At 41.7% G+C, this 18,709-nt stretch overlaps 2 protein-coding genes across 4 annotated transcripts; both read left to right on the top strand.

The window, feature by feature from the left end:
* Nucleotides 1-141: 141 nt before the first annotated feature.
* Nucleotides 142-3,870, top strand: LOC109956270 (UPF0258 protein KIAA1024-like). Its single transcript, XM_020593246.1, has 3 exons — nucleotides 142-2,115; nucleotides 2,582-2,800; nucleotides 3,046-3,870. Exons 1-3 carry the CDS (start codon nucleotides 142-144, stop codon nucleotides 3,238-3,240), a joined length of 2,388 nt encoding a protein of 795 aa, XP_020448902.1. The 3' UTR covers nucleotides 3,241-3,870.
* A 2,182-nt stretch (nucleotides 3,871-6,052) lies between these two features.
* On the top strand, nucleotides 6,053-15,663 carry LOC109955934 (rac GTPase-activating protein 1-like). Of its 3 annotated transcripts, none has more exons than XM_020592587.1 (17): nucleotides 6,053-6,150; nucleotides 6,607-6,709; nucleotides 8,117-8,319; nucleotides 8,929-9,083; nucleotides 9,269-9,338; nucleotides 9,477-9,530; nucleotides 9,712-9,789; nucleotides 9,934-10,051; nucleotides 10,199-10,347; nucleotides 10,472-10,636; nucleotides 10,722-10,817; nucleotides 12,056-12,254; nucleotides 12,393-12,498; nucleotides 12,696-12,828; nucleotides 13,030-13,138; nucleotides 13,346-13,454; nucleotides 14,255-15,663. In XM_020592587.1, exons 2-17 carry the CDS (start codon nucleotides 6,625-6,627, stop codon nucleotides 14,328-14,330), a joined length of 1,905 nt encoding a protein of 634 aa, XP_020448243.1. In that variant the 5' UTR covers nucleotides 6,053-6,150; nucleotides 6,607-6,624; the 3' UTR covers nucleotides 14,331-15,663. The 3 variants fall into 3 exon arrangements, with proteins under 3 accessions (XP_020448243.1, XP_020448244.1, XP_020448242.1); XM_020592588.1 differs by having other exon boundaries at nucleotides 6,056-6,235; XM_020592586.1 differs by having other exon boundaries at nucleotides 6,057-6,287.
* Nucleotides 15,664-18,709: the final 3,046 nt, after the last annotated feature.

The raw sequence follows: 18,709 nt of genomic DNA, 5'->3' as shown, positions 1-18,709 counted from the left end.
AATGATTAAATGAGACTTTCATTTCACCTGTTTATGAGGCTTTTTATTTTCTAGTTTTAATGCCTTGTCTTTGAAAGGTGCAGTACAAATGAATGTGCTATGCATTTCTAACTGCCTGTTTTCACACTCAGGTGAGCAGCCATGGCTTTTTTTTTCAGGACCCTGGAGAAACTGGCCAATATGCGGCAGTGGCTGACATTCCAGGACCTGTGTCGCATGGTTAGCACCCGATATGACCTGGAGCATCTCATCGAGCTTAGAAGTTTGCTGTTTGCTGCTGCTAGCCGGGACCCCTGTTTCCCAGCCACTCTTTTCAGAGACCGAGTTTCTGCCAGAGGCCAGGGGCTGTCACCCATAGGTGTCGCTGCTGATATTGTAACTATCTTCAATCTCATTCAGATGACTGGTGGGACCAGTGATGACAGTCAACCAATGAGAGCCCAGACGGCCCTCCCTGTCGACCAGTCCCCAGGCCCTAGTCTGCCTGGAATCCACCAGCTGAACATCTCTGGTCAAGAAAGAGTACGCGCCCACTCTGACTCGGGTGGGAGGCCTATCGACCAGCACTTACTGTTTCCAAATTACTCGGCACGGAAGCGAGCAAGTCTCCCCCCCGATCCCATCTCACTTGTGTCATCTCCTCCAATGAGGGCGAGGGCTGTGTCTTTCGACCTGCCTCATACAACACTCTTCTACCCTAGTGGTCAAATGCCTGATAAGGTAATGAAGAATATCTACCTGCCTTTGGAGACGGACAGTGAGTCTAGTGGAGATTCTGCGGCCATGGAGGTGTTTGATGCTGAACAGGGATCGTCTTTAGACCAGAAGAGAAACATCTTTAGGAAGAACTTCCACAACCAGCCACCTCTAATACCCCAGGTGACTGTTAGCAGTCAGTCTCCCAGTCCCAAAGAGGAGCAGAAAGGCTTTGACAATAACAGGTTTGAAACAATCCCGAATCCTTACCCATCACCAACAACAGTCCACCAGTCACCAGAGCAGCGGGCTAAACACGAAAGCCTTGATGACCTGCAAGACTCAACTTATTTCGGACCTCGGTCAATCCCAGAGTGGTCACCTCGACACCTCCAGCCCCCCAGGACCCCTAGGCGTATCTGGAGCAACAAGAGTCATAGTCTAGAAGACCAGATAGACATGGGCAGCATTGGGATGGGCATGGAATCCCAGGGGGGACAGCTTCCAAGACGATCATCACCTGCTATCAGCAATTTGGGGTCCTCCGGAGGTGAGAGTGGTGATAGTGGATTGCTAAGTGGAGTTGAGGGAGTCAAGGCTCAGGGAACCCAGACAGACCCACCGGACCCCCGGCGCCTCCGTAGCCTGGTGCATGCTGATCGCCTCTCTTTTATGACCTCATTAGATGACCCTGAGTTTTGTGAGGATGATATCAGTGCCATCTTTCGTTTCTTAGATGACATAAGCATGTGCGGTTCCACGGGAGTACTGCACCCCAGTGATGCATCAGGAGCAGCTAGCCAGGACACCCCTGAAGCCAGACGTGGCCGTCTAGGTCAACTTCAAAGGCTTTTCCACTCTCTGGAAAGCAGTGACGATGGGCTGAAGGCCAGTGTCTGCAAACTGCTGCTCCGTATGAGCCAAATAGAAAGACAACTGGAGTCACTGAATGATGTAAAGAATGAGATTTCCCAGGTCCTCTCTGCTCTGCAGCGTCTGGATGAAAAGATCCAGCAGCCTATCAGTGGTGGCGGACAAGGCACCGGTGGGCGGTGGCTGGAGCCTCTCAGTGGTGTCTCCTCTTTTATGAGTCACCCTGTAACTCCTTCTGACTCTTCAGAGCCTCAGCCTCTGTCTGTATCTGGGCATCTGTTTCCTGGGAGCAGCACTACTAGTCTGGACTGGAAAGACTGGAACACTCCTGGAGAGCACAGAGCAAGCATCAAAAGTCAGGCGGATTCTAAGGGGGGTAAAGAAGGGAAGAAGGATGGACCATCTCGTCGTGCCTCCAAAACTCAGCCGGAAGACAAAAACATCTCTGATTCCAAACAGCTAAATGTTTCTAACTCTGCAAGAGACTGGGCAGTGTCATTCACTAAAAGTAAAGATGGCAAAGCTTCACATGGAAAAGTTGGACGGGTAGAGTAATTCTGCTGTGCACATTTTATTTTCCATGATACATGAAGAAACAGATGTTAAATAAGAGGGTTTCTCAGCATTTGAGCTTCAGTTTTTACATTGATTCAACTGTAATCCATTATGAAGGTACAGTAAAAAATAGAGTATTTGCACCATCTGTGTGTCCATGTTGTGCGACCACAAATTCTGTGGTCGCACAACATGTGTTCTGCTGTGATTATGCGGTTGGTTGACAAGCTCATGAGGTCACTTTGTGGGACAGTGGTTTAACCCTTTACTCTATATAATGTTTGGTCAGAAACACAGTTTAAAAATCCATGTACATGTGTGGTGATGACATTTAGCTAAACTGATATTGTTGTCTTTGCCTGAATTTCAGATCTTTTAAAAGTAAAAATAGATATTGTTGTATTCTATATGCAGTTCATATAAAATCTACTGTATGTTTGAATCATTTCCCTTCTAGGAAGATCAGTCAGGCAGCACAGTTAATCTAGTCTCCCAGAAGTCTTCCAGCCTGGTGGAACAAGTGTTTAACTCATCCCTGTTCCGCCACAAAGACAGCAGTCTGACAGGTGGGCTAACCTCTGGGAAGATTATCGACCCCAGGTTGGCTGAGGGGCGAGGAAGGCCCATCTGGACTGTAGACGACCGAGAGGCTCGAATATCCCCTTTGGATTTACAGGCAAGAATGGTTATGCTCTGTTTTCTGTAATAGCCCCTGCAGTATTTTAAGTCAGTGATTTAGTTAAATGATTAAATTGGCATTATGCAGGCTTTCAGAAAGCGGGGCTAGTAAAATATGACTTGGTGTCACAAATTAATGAAGGATAGAGTATGCTGTATTTGAATAGGCTGGATTATGATTTGCATTCAATCCATAAGACTTTATATTCGCTATAAAAATCTAAATGGCATTATTTTCCCCAGGGCCAGGATTCTCTGAACCCCAACAACATGGAATTCTGGGTGGATGACATCTACACTCCAGGCTATGATGCTCTACTCAGGCGTAAAGAGGCTGACGTGCGCCGGGCCAAGGTCTGCAAGCTGCTTGCTCTCATTGCCACTGCACTGACTATCATTATCATCATTGTTGTTCCCATTTGCACCATGGCCTCCTGAAGACCCACACAGGCAGCACACATCGTTGCTCATTTTTAGTTTATTTATTAATTTATTTTCAGCAGCTGTGGGCTGTACCCAGGAGCCTGTGTGCCATTCTCATGGAGATCAGTAGACTGTGACACTGTACAACCCTAAAATTGGGTCTGTGATCATTTACAGTAGCACACGGTACCTCCTTACACTCTGCATGTGGCACCATTATTTATAACTTCAGAAAAACAGCAAAATTCACACTGTAGCTTACTTTAAAATCACACGAATGTAGTCCCTAATACAATTACAACTCTAAGTAATAGCCAATGCCAAGTCTTTTTTCTCCCATATACATCGTTCTTAAAAAAATAAAAAATAACTCCAAGAGCCAAGAGCCTATGTTGAAAATACTAACACTGAGCCAAAGCAGAAATGTCAGTTTTTGATTTCTCATTTTTTTATTTTAACTGCTCTTTTCTGAGAAACAGCACTATTATAAATGTATTGTAATGAGCTTCAGCCTTGAGCACTGCCTGACTCTTTTTTGATGTTCCATTGAGAACGTTACAGGGCTTACTTCACTTCTAAGGTAATAGTTTTACCAGTACACAAGAGTTTTACATCTAATCTATAGTTTATAAATGAAGACTGTGGACAGGAGATTTTTTATTTTCTTTTAGTTTGAAAGTTCTTGTACTTCCTCTAAGCAACAAGCTATATATACTGCTTAGACAAGCTTAAATCGATAAAAATATTTTTATAGCGTTCCATTTTTCAAACTGGAAAATATGAGCTGTTTAACCCACCCCTGAATGTGTTTGGGTTGTTCAGGATGTTTACCAAGTGTCAGGTTTCAAGAAATGGAAGATACAAATGTTGTTGTTGTTGTTGTTGTTGTTGTTGTTGTTGATGATGATGATGATGATGATGATGATGATGAGAATGAAGTTTAAGACCTGGAGCAGTAAAGTAAAGAGAGAGCCCTTTCCAGTAAACACGCCCTGAGTGGGAGATACCACTTGTAATTCAGTTGATAGAATGTTTGAAGTGCACATAGGCACATTATCTTTCCACTATACTCACTTCACCAGAGCTCTTCCACATACATGCAAGACTCAGCACCAACAGATTCATTCATCTGTCGTCCTTTACCAGATGAGTAAAGTAACTTTGGTGTGACATTGCATTTTGTAAAAACATGCTGTTAACTCAGGAGACATTTTTGTTTGGTGCCAGATTACAATATGGGATTAACACAATACATGTACACCTATAACATATAATGGAATCCAACACAGAACCTGCACCATAAATACAACCTTTGCAAAACTTGTCAGAGAGGTGCTGACTGAACTCCAAGGTAGGTCTGTAATGTAATGTACAAGGTTGCATATAGTGTGGTCTAAATCTGAGGCTTTACAGTACTTTACAATACGCCATAATTTAATACAAGCCAATCAGAAACCACGGCCTCCAAATGTACAGATAATTAAATTAAACTCCTGACACCATCTCAACAAAAGTGTGAGCTTCAGAATACTTGTGTTTATTGCAGGGCTAATGGATTGGATTGCATTACATTTAGGTGCTCATGCATTTGTGTCTACTCTGTCTGCACTGGATGATAGTGTTTCTGTTCAATAAATAAGCACTTTTCTCCAAGTATGAAGTACACACCAAAGTGCACAGAAACTATGCACATCAGTGGGAAAAACCTTATAAAAATGCTTGTTTTGATTATGTCAAATCTTTAAACTTCACTTTGCTTTGTGTACACAAATATGCACAGGATGTATAGAGGGTGTGTTTGACTTAAATGCATACTCCTAAGTAGATGTATATCTGCCAAGTGTTTCCCGTGAGCCCGTTTGTGGATCCATTATCCTTCCAGTGGTGCCAGAGACTAACTCTATTGTCAGCATAACCTCTTCCTCTGTACCTTGCATGAATGCCTCATGATACTTTTTCCACACACTGCTTTGTTCTTGCAGTATCCGTGCACATTTTAGTTAAAACTCTGTGAGCTAATAATTCAGGTAAACTTTCTGTCTTTACACAGTTTGTAAATTAAAGAAAATGTGTGCAGGTATTACAGTACAAGTACAAGGCTTTATATGATTGTGGGGGTGTACACTGACTTCTGTTGTCTGTCTGAATAAACTCAGAAAAAGTAATAATGTGCCTTTTATAGTATATTGTCTGTTCTGATAAATAATAAATGAAAAACTAATTGCACTTTGTTATAAGCATGCACTTAACATTATGGTAAATGAAAAAAAGTCTCCTGATGCTTTATTTTGCAAAATTAAATATTGCCCGTATCTCTCTAGCTAAAGTGCTACATTGATTATGCTTGGAGATAGTAGTTATAGTCCATTCAGTAAAACAGAAAAAAAAAAAAAAAAAAAAAAAAAAAGGCAGGTAATGACTGGTGTAAAAAGTGAATTCTAGCAGTTCAAAGATGTGTGACTGGGGGAAATGTACATACAGAGATGAATAATTGATAAAGACAGAAAGTGTATATTGACTGACACATCCTATTATCTCAAGTCAACTCTAATGGACCTGCTCAGAACTCACACACAGACACAGACACACACACACAATATTCTGGGGCAAGTGTAATGCAAAATCATACAGCCAACACATTAAAAAAATCATACAGGCACACACAAATTGTTTATGGTTGAGTTGCTTAAAATGTTCTAGTGCGCTATAAATTGTTTTGCATCATGTTTATTACATTAAATGTTGCACAGTAAGGCTGCTGCTGCTGCTGAAGGTATCCCTGCAAGTCATAGGGATATCATCAGTGGATGCGTGGAGCAGTTTTGGAACCCGCTGCAGTTACAGGTCTGGCTGTGTGGGGGCGATAGAGTGCCTAGTTTCCGCCACAACGAGGAAGAAAACCGGCGCTGATTTTGAACTTTAGTGGTATGTGTAAAGTTTTGCAAATAGGTGTGGTTTTGCTGGAGCTGGCGTGGTGAATAAATAGTCAGACTTCTCTTTATGACATCGGGTACAATAACATTACATGTCAACCGCCTTCTTACAGTAAAAATATCGCACAGGTAAGCGACCCATCTTTACGACCACGGGGTCGTAAGGATGGGTAACGAGCTAAGTCAGGTCAATACAAACGTGCTAACGTTATTGTTAGCATGCAGGTAGTTTCATCATAGACATGGTGAAGTAGCTGCCATGTAACATTACGTTAATTCAGATAGTAAGGCTGTGATTTGTTTTGAATGTATTAGAAATAACGCTGTGGCCAACGCTCAGATATAAGTAACCAAGAATGAGATGTTTTCGTTCTTTCAGTAACTTAATGTAGTTATCGTTTCATTTTAAATGACTGTGGCTTATGCTACTGAACTTCGGCTAACGCAGCTGCAGTAAGAAGACACGATGGGGTCGTCTGTGGTGAATCTGTACAGCCAGTTCCAGAGTCTCAGAGCCCAGGTGGATGGTCTGAATGACAGCATTGAACCACGTAAGTTATTTCACTAATTTGTTTTGGTTTTTGCTACATCTTTAGAATCCTGTCAGTGAAACAGTCGAGCGTCAAGCACTTCTGTATGGGTGTGTGGCATGGCGGCGTCCTTATTAACAGTAATAAGCCCGAGTTAGGTGCATTTTATACTGTTTCCATTCCAAAACGTGGTAGATGGTGCAATGAAACATTAACCGCATATGCAGAAACAGTGCTGAGTATCATGGCTGTGCACAGGGTTTTAGAAATACCAAGGTCCAATATCTGAAAATCCACCACACCCCCTAAAAAACAGCTTTTCCTGATGTAGATGTGCTCTTCGGTTCTTCTTCACATGAAGCGCAGATGAGGCAAGAATAAATAGGAGAAACACAGCAGGGACTCTGAGACAGGCACACACAAATATAATCCAAACACAGGAGCAGGTTTTACTGGTGTTCCCAAATCACAAACATTCTTAGTTAGATTTCACCATTGATATAGGAGGACCTCATTGTAACCCTTATTTCCACCATTTACACAAACTGAAAACCATTTCAACTGAAAGTTTATCAGTCTGACCTTGGATGGATGGAATTAATGTTAGCTAATTATTTTTAATTTATTTGCTAACTTTAATTCTGTCACTCAAGTGAAACTAATTAGGCGGTGCAGCACCATGATGGACGGCCACTGTGTAATATAGCACAACTGCACAGGAGATGCAGATGGTGCATCTGGGGATGGTGTCTGGGGATATATGGGACTGAACTAGAAACAGTCTGTTGGTAAAATTCTCTAGTTACTTCTTTCATATTTCAGCAAATTCAGCTGCCTGTCCAGTTTGTTGATATAATCAAAGAACCACCATGTTGAGTAAAAATGAGATCATCCACTCCACCCGCAGTACAGCAGTGGCAGTGATCAGATGAGACAGTTGCTTATCTTAGTGTTGCTTATCTTTGCAGCAGCAAAGCAGAGTTATTTTCTGGACTTTTATTATATACACCTCAGAAAAAAATTTGACCTCAATGGTGGGTACAGCTATGCTAAGTATAGAGCTGGTGATTTAATAAGTAAATCCAGACAGGGATAAACAGGACTATAGACAGGCTTTGGAAATTGATGGTGCACCCCATGACACAAATGGCAGTTGAAATAGGTTTTGGGATGTAGTAAAACGTTCTTGTCAGTAGTAGTACATATAATGCATTTCATTTCCATTTTAAATAAAGGAAAGCACTGTTACTCATTTGTTCACTACAGCTGAGCACTCTTGCCTTTTTTGCTCTGTTAAAGGAAATTTTCATCATTGCTATTCTAATGGAAACCAGTGGAGTTTTGGAGACTTAACAGACATAATCAACAGAGGAAAACAGCTGTTCTGCACAGCAGCAATATAACAGTTTGTTGTTCTTTCTTATTCAGAGTTCCTCCAGGTGGCAGTGAACTTTGAGGAGTGCCGTAAGAAGTGGCTGCGGGCAGGTGAGGAGCTGGTTTCCTGTAAAGAGATGCTGGCTAAAGCAGAGACTGAGAGGGGAGCCCTGGAGGTCAAACTAAAGCATGCTCGCAACCAGGTGGATGTGGAGATCCGCCGACGGCAGAAGGCTGAGGCAGTCCATGAGAAGCTGGTTAGTGTAAATGTGTTTATACAGTCATGGCCAGAAATACTGACACCGCAGCAATTCTGTCAGATAAGGCATCACTTCTCCCAGAAAATTGCTGCAATCACAAATACTTTGGTATTCTCATGTTTATTTCTTTTGTTTGCATTGAACAACACCAAAAACCATAAAAAATGCAGAAAAAAATAATTCTGTCCAGTCCATTTTTGGATTTCTGTGTGGAATGTATCAGATCTGGCATTTGTGTCGTTTTAGCAGCCTGTGCTGCCTGGGAGTATTTGTGATTGCAGCAATTTTCTGGGAGAAGTGATGTCTTATCTGACAGAAATGCAGGGGTGCCATTATTTCTGGCCATGACTGTAGGTTACACAGCCTTTCTTTTACTTGTGTAGATAATGTTACAGAAATAATCTAGTTTCATTTTAAAATGATGAAATAATTGTATTTCTTGCAAATGCTCACCTTGTATGCCACTTTTTAAGCTGCATGTGAATAATTCTGTCTAAATATTAAGGGTTCATTATAGGTATATAATGCCTGTTTATGCATTTGTCTGTGGGTATTTACTACATGTGGACCTGTTCCTGTCCACCTACTGGTTTATGGATGTATCAGGAACGTCAGCTGCAGCTGATCCGGGAGCTGCTGCTTTCAGAGAACAACAGTAATAGCTTCCACCTGAGCGAGGAGCAGCGTTCAGCACTGGCCTTCCTCAGTGCCCACTCCCAGGCAGCACAGACTGCTAAAAGCAACCCCAACTCCAGTCGAAGGTCAGACCCTCTTTATCTGATTCTGAAACATTTAGATGCTTCATTATTTTTCCCCCAGTGAGTACTGTATGTGAAATGTGAGTTCCTATATTAAAGCTTGTGAACAGTGTGTCATTTCCAACTTGCCCCGGACAGAGAAGAAGGTGCTTCAGGCAGGAAGATTAAAACACTGATCTATGTTGCAGGTTAACAACTATCGATGAATCCATTTCTTTGCTGTCAGACATCAGCTATGACCAAACGGACGACTCTCTGGTATATTGACCTGTTTCTTAAGAGTTTCACTGTGTCTTTTAGGAGACGTTAGAGTCAAATATTGGGGTAACTGTTCACTAAGGGACACAATAATTTACTTCATAAGCATTATGGGCTGTCACTCTGCTTTTCCTATAGGACTGGGATTCCTCTGTGATGAAGAATGTGAGACTGCGGAAGCGCCAGAAACGAGTGAGCGGCCTTTACTCACATTTTCTTTGTTTCTATTAATGGCAAAAAGTAATTTTGATCATTTGTTTTAGGTTAGGGGTCTTAGTCATGTTTTGTATACACCTGCAAGGTTTATTGGTTGTGCAGTTTTTCATTAGCCAGCCCATGACAGTGTAATTAAAAGTTACATATTAATCCGCAGCGTTCCTCTAGAAAACTGGCTGAGGTTCCTCCCCAGGCTGTGAAGAAACCTCGCTCCACTGGACGCTCCTCAGATAGGGTAAAGCTGACCTCTTCAGCTAAGTGTATTATATAACACTGAACTCTAAAACAATATGTAATTATAGGAAAATAGCAGGAAAATAAAGTGACTATTAAAAGAAAGTACTGAGATCATTAAATTATCTTTGGTCATATGATTCAGATGAATGAGTCTATTGTGGCCAAAACTACCATCACTGTGCCTGTCAGTGGTGGTGCTGTGGAGGCCGTCTCCACCATTGAAGCGGTGCCTTACTGGACACGCAGCCGAAAGAAGAGTGGTAAGAATCTTGATGTTTTTTGTTTATGGGCCCTTACAACAAAATAAAATGATTCTTATTTTAAAACACTGCGGTTTAAATACAACTTTTGCCATTGGGGTTTTTTTCGCTGGTTTTGGGATTTGACTGATGTGATTGTGTTTACAGTTGCTCCAGCCTGGGGTGATACAACCACAACTGACCAGTCTGAGACTGCCAGTGAGGCTCCCAGCACAGCAGTTGCAGATTTTCCAGCCCAACTCCAAACCCCCAGAGCTAATGGCAGAGCAAAGAAACACCACTTCATCTCTAAAACTGTAAGGCTGTTGACTTTCTATTGAGAAATTTGGTTTTCAGATTTAGAGCGATCTCTACCTGCTGCTCCATCTTGTTGAAGTGTGATCTATTCACCTTGAGCACTGTGTTAACTCTGTCACTAAGGTAATCAAGTCTGAGTTCTGTGTGCCATGTGGAAAGAGGACAAAGTTTGGCAAGATGTACCTTCGTTGCCAGGATTGCAGGGTTGTGACCCATCCAGAGTGTCGTGAACGCTGTCCCTTGCCCTGTAATCCCACAGCTGTTGGCACTCCCATCAAGACCACAGAGGTACATATTTCCACTTCATTATATTACTTTATTTTTCTAATACTTTCATGTTACCCATATATAAAATGATGTGTTCTGTGTCTAGGCCACCCTGGCTGACTTTGCTCCCGTCACTGCTCCAAAGATCCCAGCGTTGGTTATCTACTGCATTAAGGAGATTGAGCACAGAGGCCTTCATGAGGTGAGACAGACCTTATCAGAGTCACATTCATGTTAATGCTCTGATCTGTCCCCTTTAGTATAATAGGTCATTTCTTTAAAGTGCCCATGGGGTGCTCATTTTGCTCATTTCCAGCCATTTAATGTTTAATCTTTAGATTAGCTTGGCACCCATCATAACTCCAAATAGTCAAATTATTTCAGAATGATAAAACTAGAAAACCTCTTCCTAAAAATGAGGACAGTTCGTGACTACACAGCTTCTGCTGCAGATTCAAAAGTGAACAGCACAATGAACCGCAACAGCATCAATTCTTTACAGACATACGTGTTTTTTGTTTGTTTGTTTTTTTAAATTTATTGTTAAGTCTTAGCGAGCAGTGGAAATATCACTCCCTTTCAAGTAGCTCTAAGGTCAGTAAATCCAACCGGTGGTCGCTGTGTCTTCCCCCACACGACCACATACAGTCCCAAAATAGTGAAATGAATTCAAACCGGTATCGTAGCGGACAATAATATCATGGATCGTTGATCTGCTCCTTAACCAGCAACACATCAAATGCGGCAGACACACTGGCCTCAAGCAGTCAAAACAAACAGGTACTGTGCTCTGGGGAAATCCAGCATTGATGAGCTGATCAGTCACTGCCGCCGGCGTCTTCACAGGCTGGCTGCTTGTAGGTTAAACCCGGTCCGGTAAAACAGCGAGTCTCTGTACAGGAACATTCCCAGACATGCAAGTAACCTCAGGCCCTGTATTTTTCTCCACATCCTCTGGTCACAGTGCAGCAGCAGGAGGGAAAATATATCCACAAAACTGGGCAAAGTTGAAAAACTCAGTTTTTAAAATGGCACTGGTGGATGTCTGTTTTTTTTTTTTTTTTTTTTTTTTTTTTTTTTTTTTTAATATTTTTTTTTAAAAAATAAAAAAAAATAATTACATGGATGTCAGGCAAGCTCACATTAACGCGCAACGGCCAGGATTTTATACCCTTTCAAGGAAATTCTTAAACTATCACGTAAATTAGTTTTGTTAGAAAAAAAGACCGAGTTACTTCTGCACAGAAATACTGGAACATTCGAACACCTCCATTTTTTTGAGCTTTAGGTCACATCTAAGATGATAATTCACCGTTTTAACATTGTAGATAAGTCAGAAAACAAGGAAAAGCATGCCATGGGCTCTTTTAATTAGTTGTCTCATTCAGTAGTGCAGTCAGGCAGTAAGAACCGATTTCTTTAATCTTTTCCCTGCCCCAGGTTGGCCTGTACAGAGTGTCTGGTCACGAGCGCTTGGTGAAAGAGCTGAAGGAAAAGCTGGTTAGAGGGAAGACTCTGCCTCCGCTTAACAAAGTAGAAGATATAAACGTCATTGCAGGTGTTCTCAAAGACTTCTTAAGAAACCTTCCAGAGCCACTGCTCACTTTCCACCTCAACAAAGATTTTATGGAAGCAGCTGGTACGTATCTACAATGTTCTTTTATTTGTCTCAATGCTTTTGTATTGTTTGAAGGACAAGGATTTCATCTGAACGATTAAATCAGCTCTTTTGGGTTGAGGAATTCATACTAAATGATTGGTGTTAATGCTGTTGTAGAAATCCAGGATGATGACAACAGTATGGCCATGTTGTACCAGACCATCAGTGGGCTGCCTCAACCTAACCGAGACACTCTGGCCTGCCTGATGATTCATCTGCAGAAGTAATTTTTGTTATTGGCAATTCAGCTCTTATGTTCCACCATTAGACACGACTGGTGTAAAGTAAGTAAATAAAAGTAAATGTAAACCAGAGACTTCCCCCCAGATGGTGTAAAGTTTGAGTCTAGAGTGAACAAGCATGTTCTGGCCTCTAACATCTCTGCAGTGCGGGTCAAATTTTCACTCCTTTCTTTTCTAGGGTGTCTCAGAGTGTGGATACCAAGATGGGTGTCAACAACTTGGCCAAAGTGTTTGGTCCTACCCTCGTGGGTCATGCTGTTCCTGACCCAGACCCTATGACCATTCTGCACGACACCAGTAGACAACCAAGGGTAATGTCAGTGAGAAGTTTTAAGAATGAGTACACTGTCTATACTTGTTCATGTTCAGTGCTGTAGTATGAAAATGTCAGTCATGTTAATGTGGCTCTGTGTGTTTTTGTATACTTTGCATACTTATTTTTCACACTTATGATCAGTGTTTCTGTTCTTCACAATAGTTTTAACTACAGATATGGCTTTTTTACCCTGTAGGTTATAGAGCGCTTGCTCAGTATTCCAGCAAGGTACTGGTGCCAGTTTGCCTATCCAGATAATGGAGCCATGGACAATGGTCACCACACTGACACTCCAGACCACAAAGGTAAATCACAGAATGAATCATTGATGTAAAAAAGAATGAGTGTTGGCATGTAAGACAGTTTGTTCTGTTTCATTTTAAAGACCACAAACAGGAACACCATGTGGCAAATGAGAGATCAAAACCGGATTCTAAGTATTTATTCTCAGCATTTTTGATTGACAAACGACAAAATCAGCAATGTTAAACTGGATTGATCTTTAACTGTAGTGAGCATACTGGGACCACTGACCACTCCAGAACAACAGATGATGGCCAAAACCCCTTCCTCTAGCTCGTTGTCCCAGCGCATGATGCAGACGCTGTCCAGCACCACTATGTAAGTTCAATCACACTCTACTAACCAGAGAAACAACAAGGCCAAATTCTTTAAACACTGAATCCAGTGATATTGGCCATAACAAATTTTGCTGCAAATTATTATCAGGCTATCTTTTTTCACTTAAAGCATGTTCAGGAGGGATTTGTTAATCAAGGATATGATCCGTAACTCTCTATAAAGCTATGTTCACACTAACGTTCAACACAGTAGGGCTGTCACTTTTACCAGAAGGTAAAGGTGACGGGTAAGTCGGGAGACTCAGTTTACTTTTGTTGAATGCTTATGCAGAAGCTTCTGATCAAGCCAAGCTAGAAGGAACATTTTGTAACTGAGCAGTTGGTGAGGGACCTGTGCGTTTGCCTGTTGCACAAATGATGTTTTTGTGTGCATGTAACAACTCGCATTTCAGTTAAATCTGCACATGGACGGCAGCTTAAGAGCTTAATAGTGTTTAAATGAGAGGTGGATATATGTCACTTGCAAACATGAATGTGAACCATGAAGAGAAAAACATCAAAATAGAGCCAGGCCAGCTATTTCCCCCAGTTTCCAATGTTTACACTACGCAAAGACAATGCCGTGAGTGTATTCTGGTTTTGCATATTTGAGCCTAAAGTGATTTTACAAACAGTCCAACAGTTTTAAGCTTGTAGTCAAATCATTAACAAATTAGGCTAACTTAGTGATTCACATATAAAGACTAGATTGCCATGTTTACATCTAAACATTCTCTTTCAGTTGTCTGCTAAAATTACAATTACGAAGGTAAAACATCACTGTCTGTCCCCAACCCCTAGATTTGGGAGCAAGAGCAAAGCCTCCGCTGCCTCTAACTGCCAGGGCAACTTCTTCGCTTCTCCACAGCTGAAGTAAGAACCAAGGAGGAATAAAAGCTCACCCATATTCTGAACTACTGTGCAATTTTGACATGTAAAAACTTTATCATTGCTTTTTATTTAAGTATTTCAGCTAAGAATTTCTAACTACATTTTGTCTTTTAAAAGATTGCTGCATGAGTGTGTGGGGTTTTTTTTTTTTATAGCTTTGATTACTAATGATTTGTTATTGACCAAAACTGTAGTCTCCTAAGTAACCGTAAGAGGTTTAACGGTTTTTAATGACCGACCAACCATTCTAAATCAATTCAAGGATCATTATTTTCTAAAAAACTTGGCATTGATGTGCATAAGCTGTGTAGTCACTGGTGTTTGTCCGTGTTTGGACTTGTGGTTGTAACCACAGCAACGGCAATACACGAGCACACAATACTCAGTTTGATTGGACTAAGATAAAAGAACTTGTAAACTGGCCAATGTTCCTGTTTTTTGGTCATGTAGACTGCCATCTGTTTCCATCTGCTGATTCAACATTTTGTTTTATATTTATGTTGAGCGGACCATATGACATAAGAATCATGACATATACTTTAACAGTACTGAAATGTAAACATTGACACTGAATGGGAGTAATTTGGCACTGTATCTATGCAAGAATCTAGTTAATGTATTTTCTACCTGGGAATAAGTGCCACTAGAGGCTGCTCTTACACCACTTTTAATATGCAAGCTTTAACCACTGTTGAGGATCTACTCTAAATTATGCACATGTCAGTATTACTGACACTCCTTATATTATGATCACATCATTAGAAATGCTGTTACATTCTCCACACTACTTTTCTGGTAGTTACCAGTAATGCAGGAGAAGTCTCTCTCTACTGCTCTCACACTCTCACTATTGCAAGCAGATATCAGTGTGACGGTGACACCGGTTCAAGTGGTATTTGTGGTGAAATTTGCATGTTGACAAAGTGACAGTATTTTATCCTTAAAAGCAAACCTTGCTGTGTTTTGCATACCGATAAGAAATGTGCATAGGTTGCTAGACTCAAACACTGCCTGGTTTTATATGTATTTCATAGTCTTGTACACTGATTCCATTATATGGTTGTATTTCTTCAGTGAAATATTGTCTAACTAATATAGTTTTTACCAGTGATCTTGAATGTTAACAGCCCTCTGTTTTAGCTCAAGTAAGAAAATCTCATAGCTGGTATGACAGCTACTGAAGAATCTTCAGGATGGTGCTTTGAGTAGATGATTATGGGGTGTGATTCCAGCCAGAGAATCATGGGAAATCTTGGTCTAGTCCCTCAATAAACCATCCAAAAGCCATTCTTGCTGTGTCGTATGTACATTTGGATGTGTGGTTCTGAAAAGGAGAACAACAAACTCTTAATAGCCAATACACAATAGGTCAACAGAATATGTATAGTTAGTACAGTTACAAACTACTGAGCTAATAAAAGTACCATCATTAAAACAAGTCAGTCAGAGATCACCAAGTCACTATCAGCAGGTGACTTCAACCCCAATAAGAAAGCTCAGTCAGTGGTTACACCTGATATTCACTGACTTAAGTCAAACACGGTAGTAGACAAAACACCCTCCTGACAATATTAGAGCAGATAATTCGGCACGCAGGCGTCAGATGAGTAGCCACTGACTGTATAAAAGGAGAGTCTGACATCTCCCAGAAGCGAAGCCACCGTGAGTCAATCGTCCCCTGGTGGCTGGTCGCAGCCATAAATCCCACCCCTTCAATGTTAGCAGATTGGACATGAGCCAGAAATAAGAACTCAAAGTACAAAAAAATACATTTTTCCCCTGGATGTGATTTATGTCATATTGGGTAGACATTAATATGCTAATGTGTGTACAACTGGTCACAGTTGTGTGGGGAAGAAATGAAAACAATGTGCAGAGTTCAGCCAGATGAATTTGTTTTCCCTTCCTTTCTTTGTCATTCAGACTCGCACACAAAGCTTGAATGGCTGCTAAGAAGATCCCCTAAAATGTTTGAATTTCAAATCAACATTAATAGCTCATTAGCCTGAAATAACGTCTCCTGTGTGTTACTCTGTCCTCTCATGAGGGGATTGTGTATTTATTTATGCTCTACGGTGAAACATACACTCGGCAGCTGCAGACATCAAACAGCTGCCTGTGTGGAGTGTGTCTCTCTAGTTCCATATTCCACCATGCCCCAGTGTGCAGTGATGGAGCTCCGCTCTGCTGTGGGACCAATGACGACCAGATGAGTAGCTAGTACAATTAAGAGCTCTTAAATAAATTACAACCTACACTGGTGAACACACAACAACAACAGCATTACTTAAGTCCTCTATTTATACAGTAAAATGCAAGCAGGAAAGTACTATTACCATCTCTGAAAGCTGAATGCAATCAATACATTATTCTATTCATAAGGCTTAGTTAACACCTGGCTGTGCAGCATGTAGCAAGTGTCTGCAGTGCTGCCTACAGGGCCAACAATTACAGCACCTCAGAGGTGTCAGCTCAATCAAGATGTTTATTAATGTACAAAAGCTATGTTACCCACTAGACAAATGGTCTTTGCATATCTTGACTACATTTGTTACATAAAACACCATTTTGCAGACTTGCTAGAGGGTAGACCTGTGATGCAGAATCTGCTCACTAGTTCAGAAGATTGACCAGTGGATTAGGTCAGGCATCATAGATTTGCTTTTATAATCTCTGTAAAATGGCCTGGGGAGACTGAGAAGTTGGTTTAGGGAACAAAATTTTCTAAACAGGAGGACCAGGACCTGCAATGTTGTTTTCTTAGCAGCCAAAGCATCCATCCATTACCACTTATTCCTGAAAAGGGTGCCAGGGAGGCTGGAGCCAATCCCAGCTGACATTGGGCGAGAGGTGGGGTACACCCTGGACAGGTTGCCAGTTTATCACAGGGCTGACACTTAGACAAACAACCACACACACTCACTCCTATGGGCAATTTAGTCAACAATCAACCTAAGATGTATGTGTGTGGATTGGCGGAGGGAGCCGGAGTACCCAGAGAGAACCCACACAGGCACAGGGAGAACATGCAGACTCCAAACAGAAAGGCACCAGGTGGCACCACTAACCTCTACGTCACTGTACCGCCCGCAGTCTAAGCATGTACAGAAAAACTTGTCCTCCTATTTCTGAATCCGTTTTCAGTGAATTCTATGGCAGATTGTGGTCAATATGCTTTGCATTTGGTGCATTAAACATACAATAGTGAAGTACCAAACTATGTTCTGCCTTTAAAACCCTGAAAGACAAGACAAGAGTCATTGTCCATTCTACACCCACCTAAAGTCAGTGAGGTTTTTTAACTGCAAATAATTGTATGGCAGGTTGGCTTTCAGAGCTCCTGCTCTCATTCTCTGTTCTTTGGCTTCATCCCTTGTTCCTTCTTTTTCCCTTTTCCCCTCTGCTCCCTCTCCACCCCTCCTTTGAATCGAACCGCCGTCTTAGCCAGCTACCACGCGGGGTCGATACCTTGTTACCACAGAGAAATCAATTATCTCGACCAAGCAGCAGGGGGAAAGAGGCAATAATGAAAGAATGCTCCTCCTTCCCAGACGATGGCCATGGTCATTAAATATGAATTCATCATTGGCTGAGGAGATTTATGGAGCGAGATGTAGGTCCAGAGTTCACGCTCTCTTTAGAGCAGGAGTTCAAAGTCTGGTTACAAGTGTAAACTAAATGGGGAACAGGTTGCCAGGCTTGATTATTTCAGTCCCTGTCACCTGGATGCAACGGAAACAGATGTGACATTAAAATGTCTTTTAAAAATGCTCAGCCAATAGGCAGTCCATAGACATCACGTTCAGATAGCGCACGTTTCAACCAAATGTGTGGCCTCTGAGCAGAAAGTAAACAACAATAAAACACTAAAGACTGTTTAGATTGTTTCAGGTGTAGCATATTCTGACTCTGAGTTATAGCTGCATGAGATGCCACCACATTTATGGACAGTGCAGGCTCTCTTCAGTTTGAAGTCTGAACACCACTCACTCAGGTGACAGTGGAAATGGCAGCGATGGCTGACAGGTAAGGAGGCATGCCTACCATACCTGTCCTTCTGGGTCTGTAATGAGCCATTCTGAGACTTGTCTGACAGCTGCTGATAGAAGTGGAAAAAACTCCACACTGCTACCATCACCACAGCCGGAAAAAGAAGAAAAAGTGCGATTTTGAAAGAGAGTGAGAGGAGGATGGGGCAGAGAAGGAAAAATGTGTAATTCGGGCTTTCTCTTAAAGCACCAATAAATTCCATTTTAATGGGGCACCACAAGCAGGAGCAGGCACTCAGCAGTCTGTTGTGTTTGATGCCAAATTGTGCAGAATAAACAGATTTGCTGTGCAGCTGGTCCAAACACACACTCCGTC

Source organism: Monopterus albus, unplaced genomic scaffold, assembly GCF_001952655.1.
Source record: "Monopterus albus unplaced genomic scaffold, M_albus_1.0 scaffold18.1, whole genome shotgun sequence".
In the NCBI taxonomy this organism is placed as follows: domain Eukaryota; kingdom Metazoa; phylum Chordata; class Actinopteri; order Synbranchiformes; family Synbranchidae; genus Monopterus; species Monopterus albus.
The sequence above is the reverse complement of the archived record's forward strand: the minus strand, read 5'-3'. Positions and strand labels throughout refer to the sequence as shown.

What these genes read in the sequence shown, in the direction of transcription:
- LOC109956270 (XM_020593246.1), top strand. Translation starts at nt 142, where the DNA reads ATGGCTTTTTTTTTCAGGACCCTGGAGAAACTGGCCAATATGCGGCAG. An exon ending in CACATGGAAAAGTTGGACGG is followed by an intron (nt 2,116 to 2,581) that starts GTAGAGTAATTC and finishes TTTCCCTTCTAG; the next exon opens with GAAGATCAGTCAGGCAGCAC. An exon ending in TATCCCCTTTGGATTTACAG is followed by an intron (nt 2,801 to 3,045) that starts GCAAGAATGGTT and finishes TATTTTCCCCAG; the next exon opens with GGCCAGGATTCTCTGAACCC.
- LOC109955934 (XM_020592587.1), top strand. Translation starts at nt 6,625, where the DNA reads ATGGGGTCGTCTGTGGTGAATCTGTACAGCCAGTTCCAGAGTCTCAGA. An exon ending in TGCGGAAGCGCCAGAAACGA is followed by an intron (nt 9,531 to 9,711) that starts GTGAGCGGCCTT and finishes ATTAATCCGCAG; the next exon opens with CGTTCCTCTAGAAAACTGGC. An exon ending in CTCCCATCAAGACCACAGAG is followed by an intron (nt 10,637 to 10,721) that starts GTACATATTTCC and finishes TTCTGTGTCTAG; the next exon opens with GCCACCCTGGCTGACTTTGC.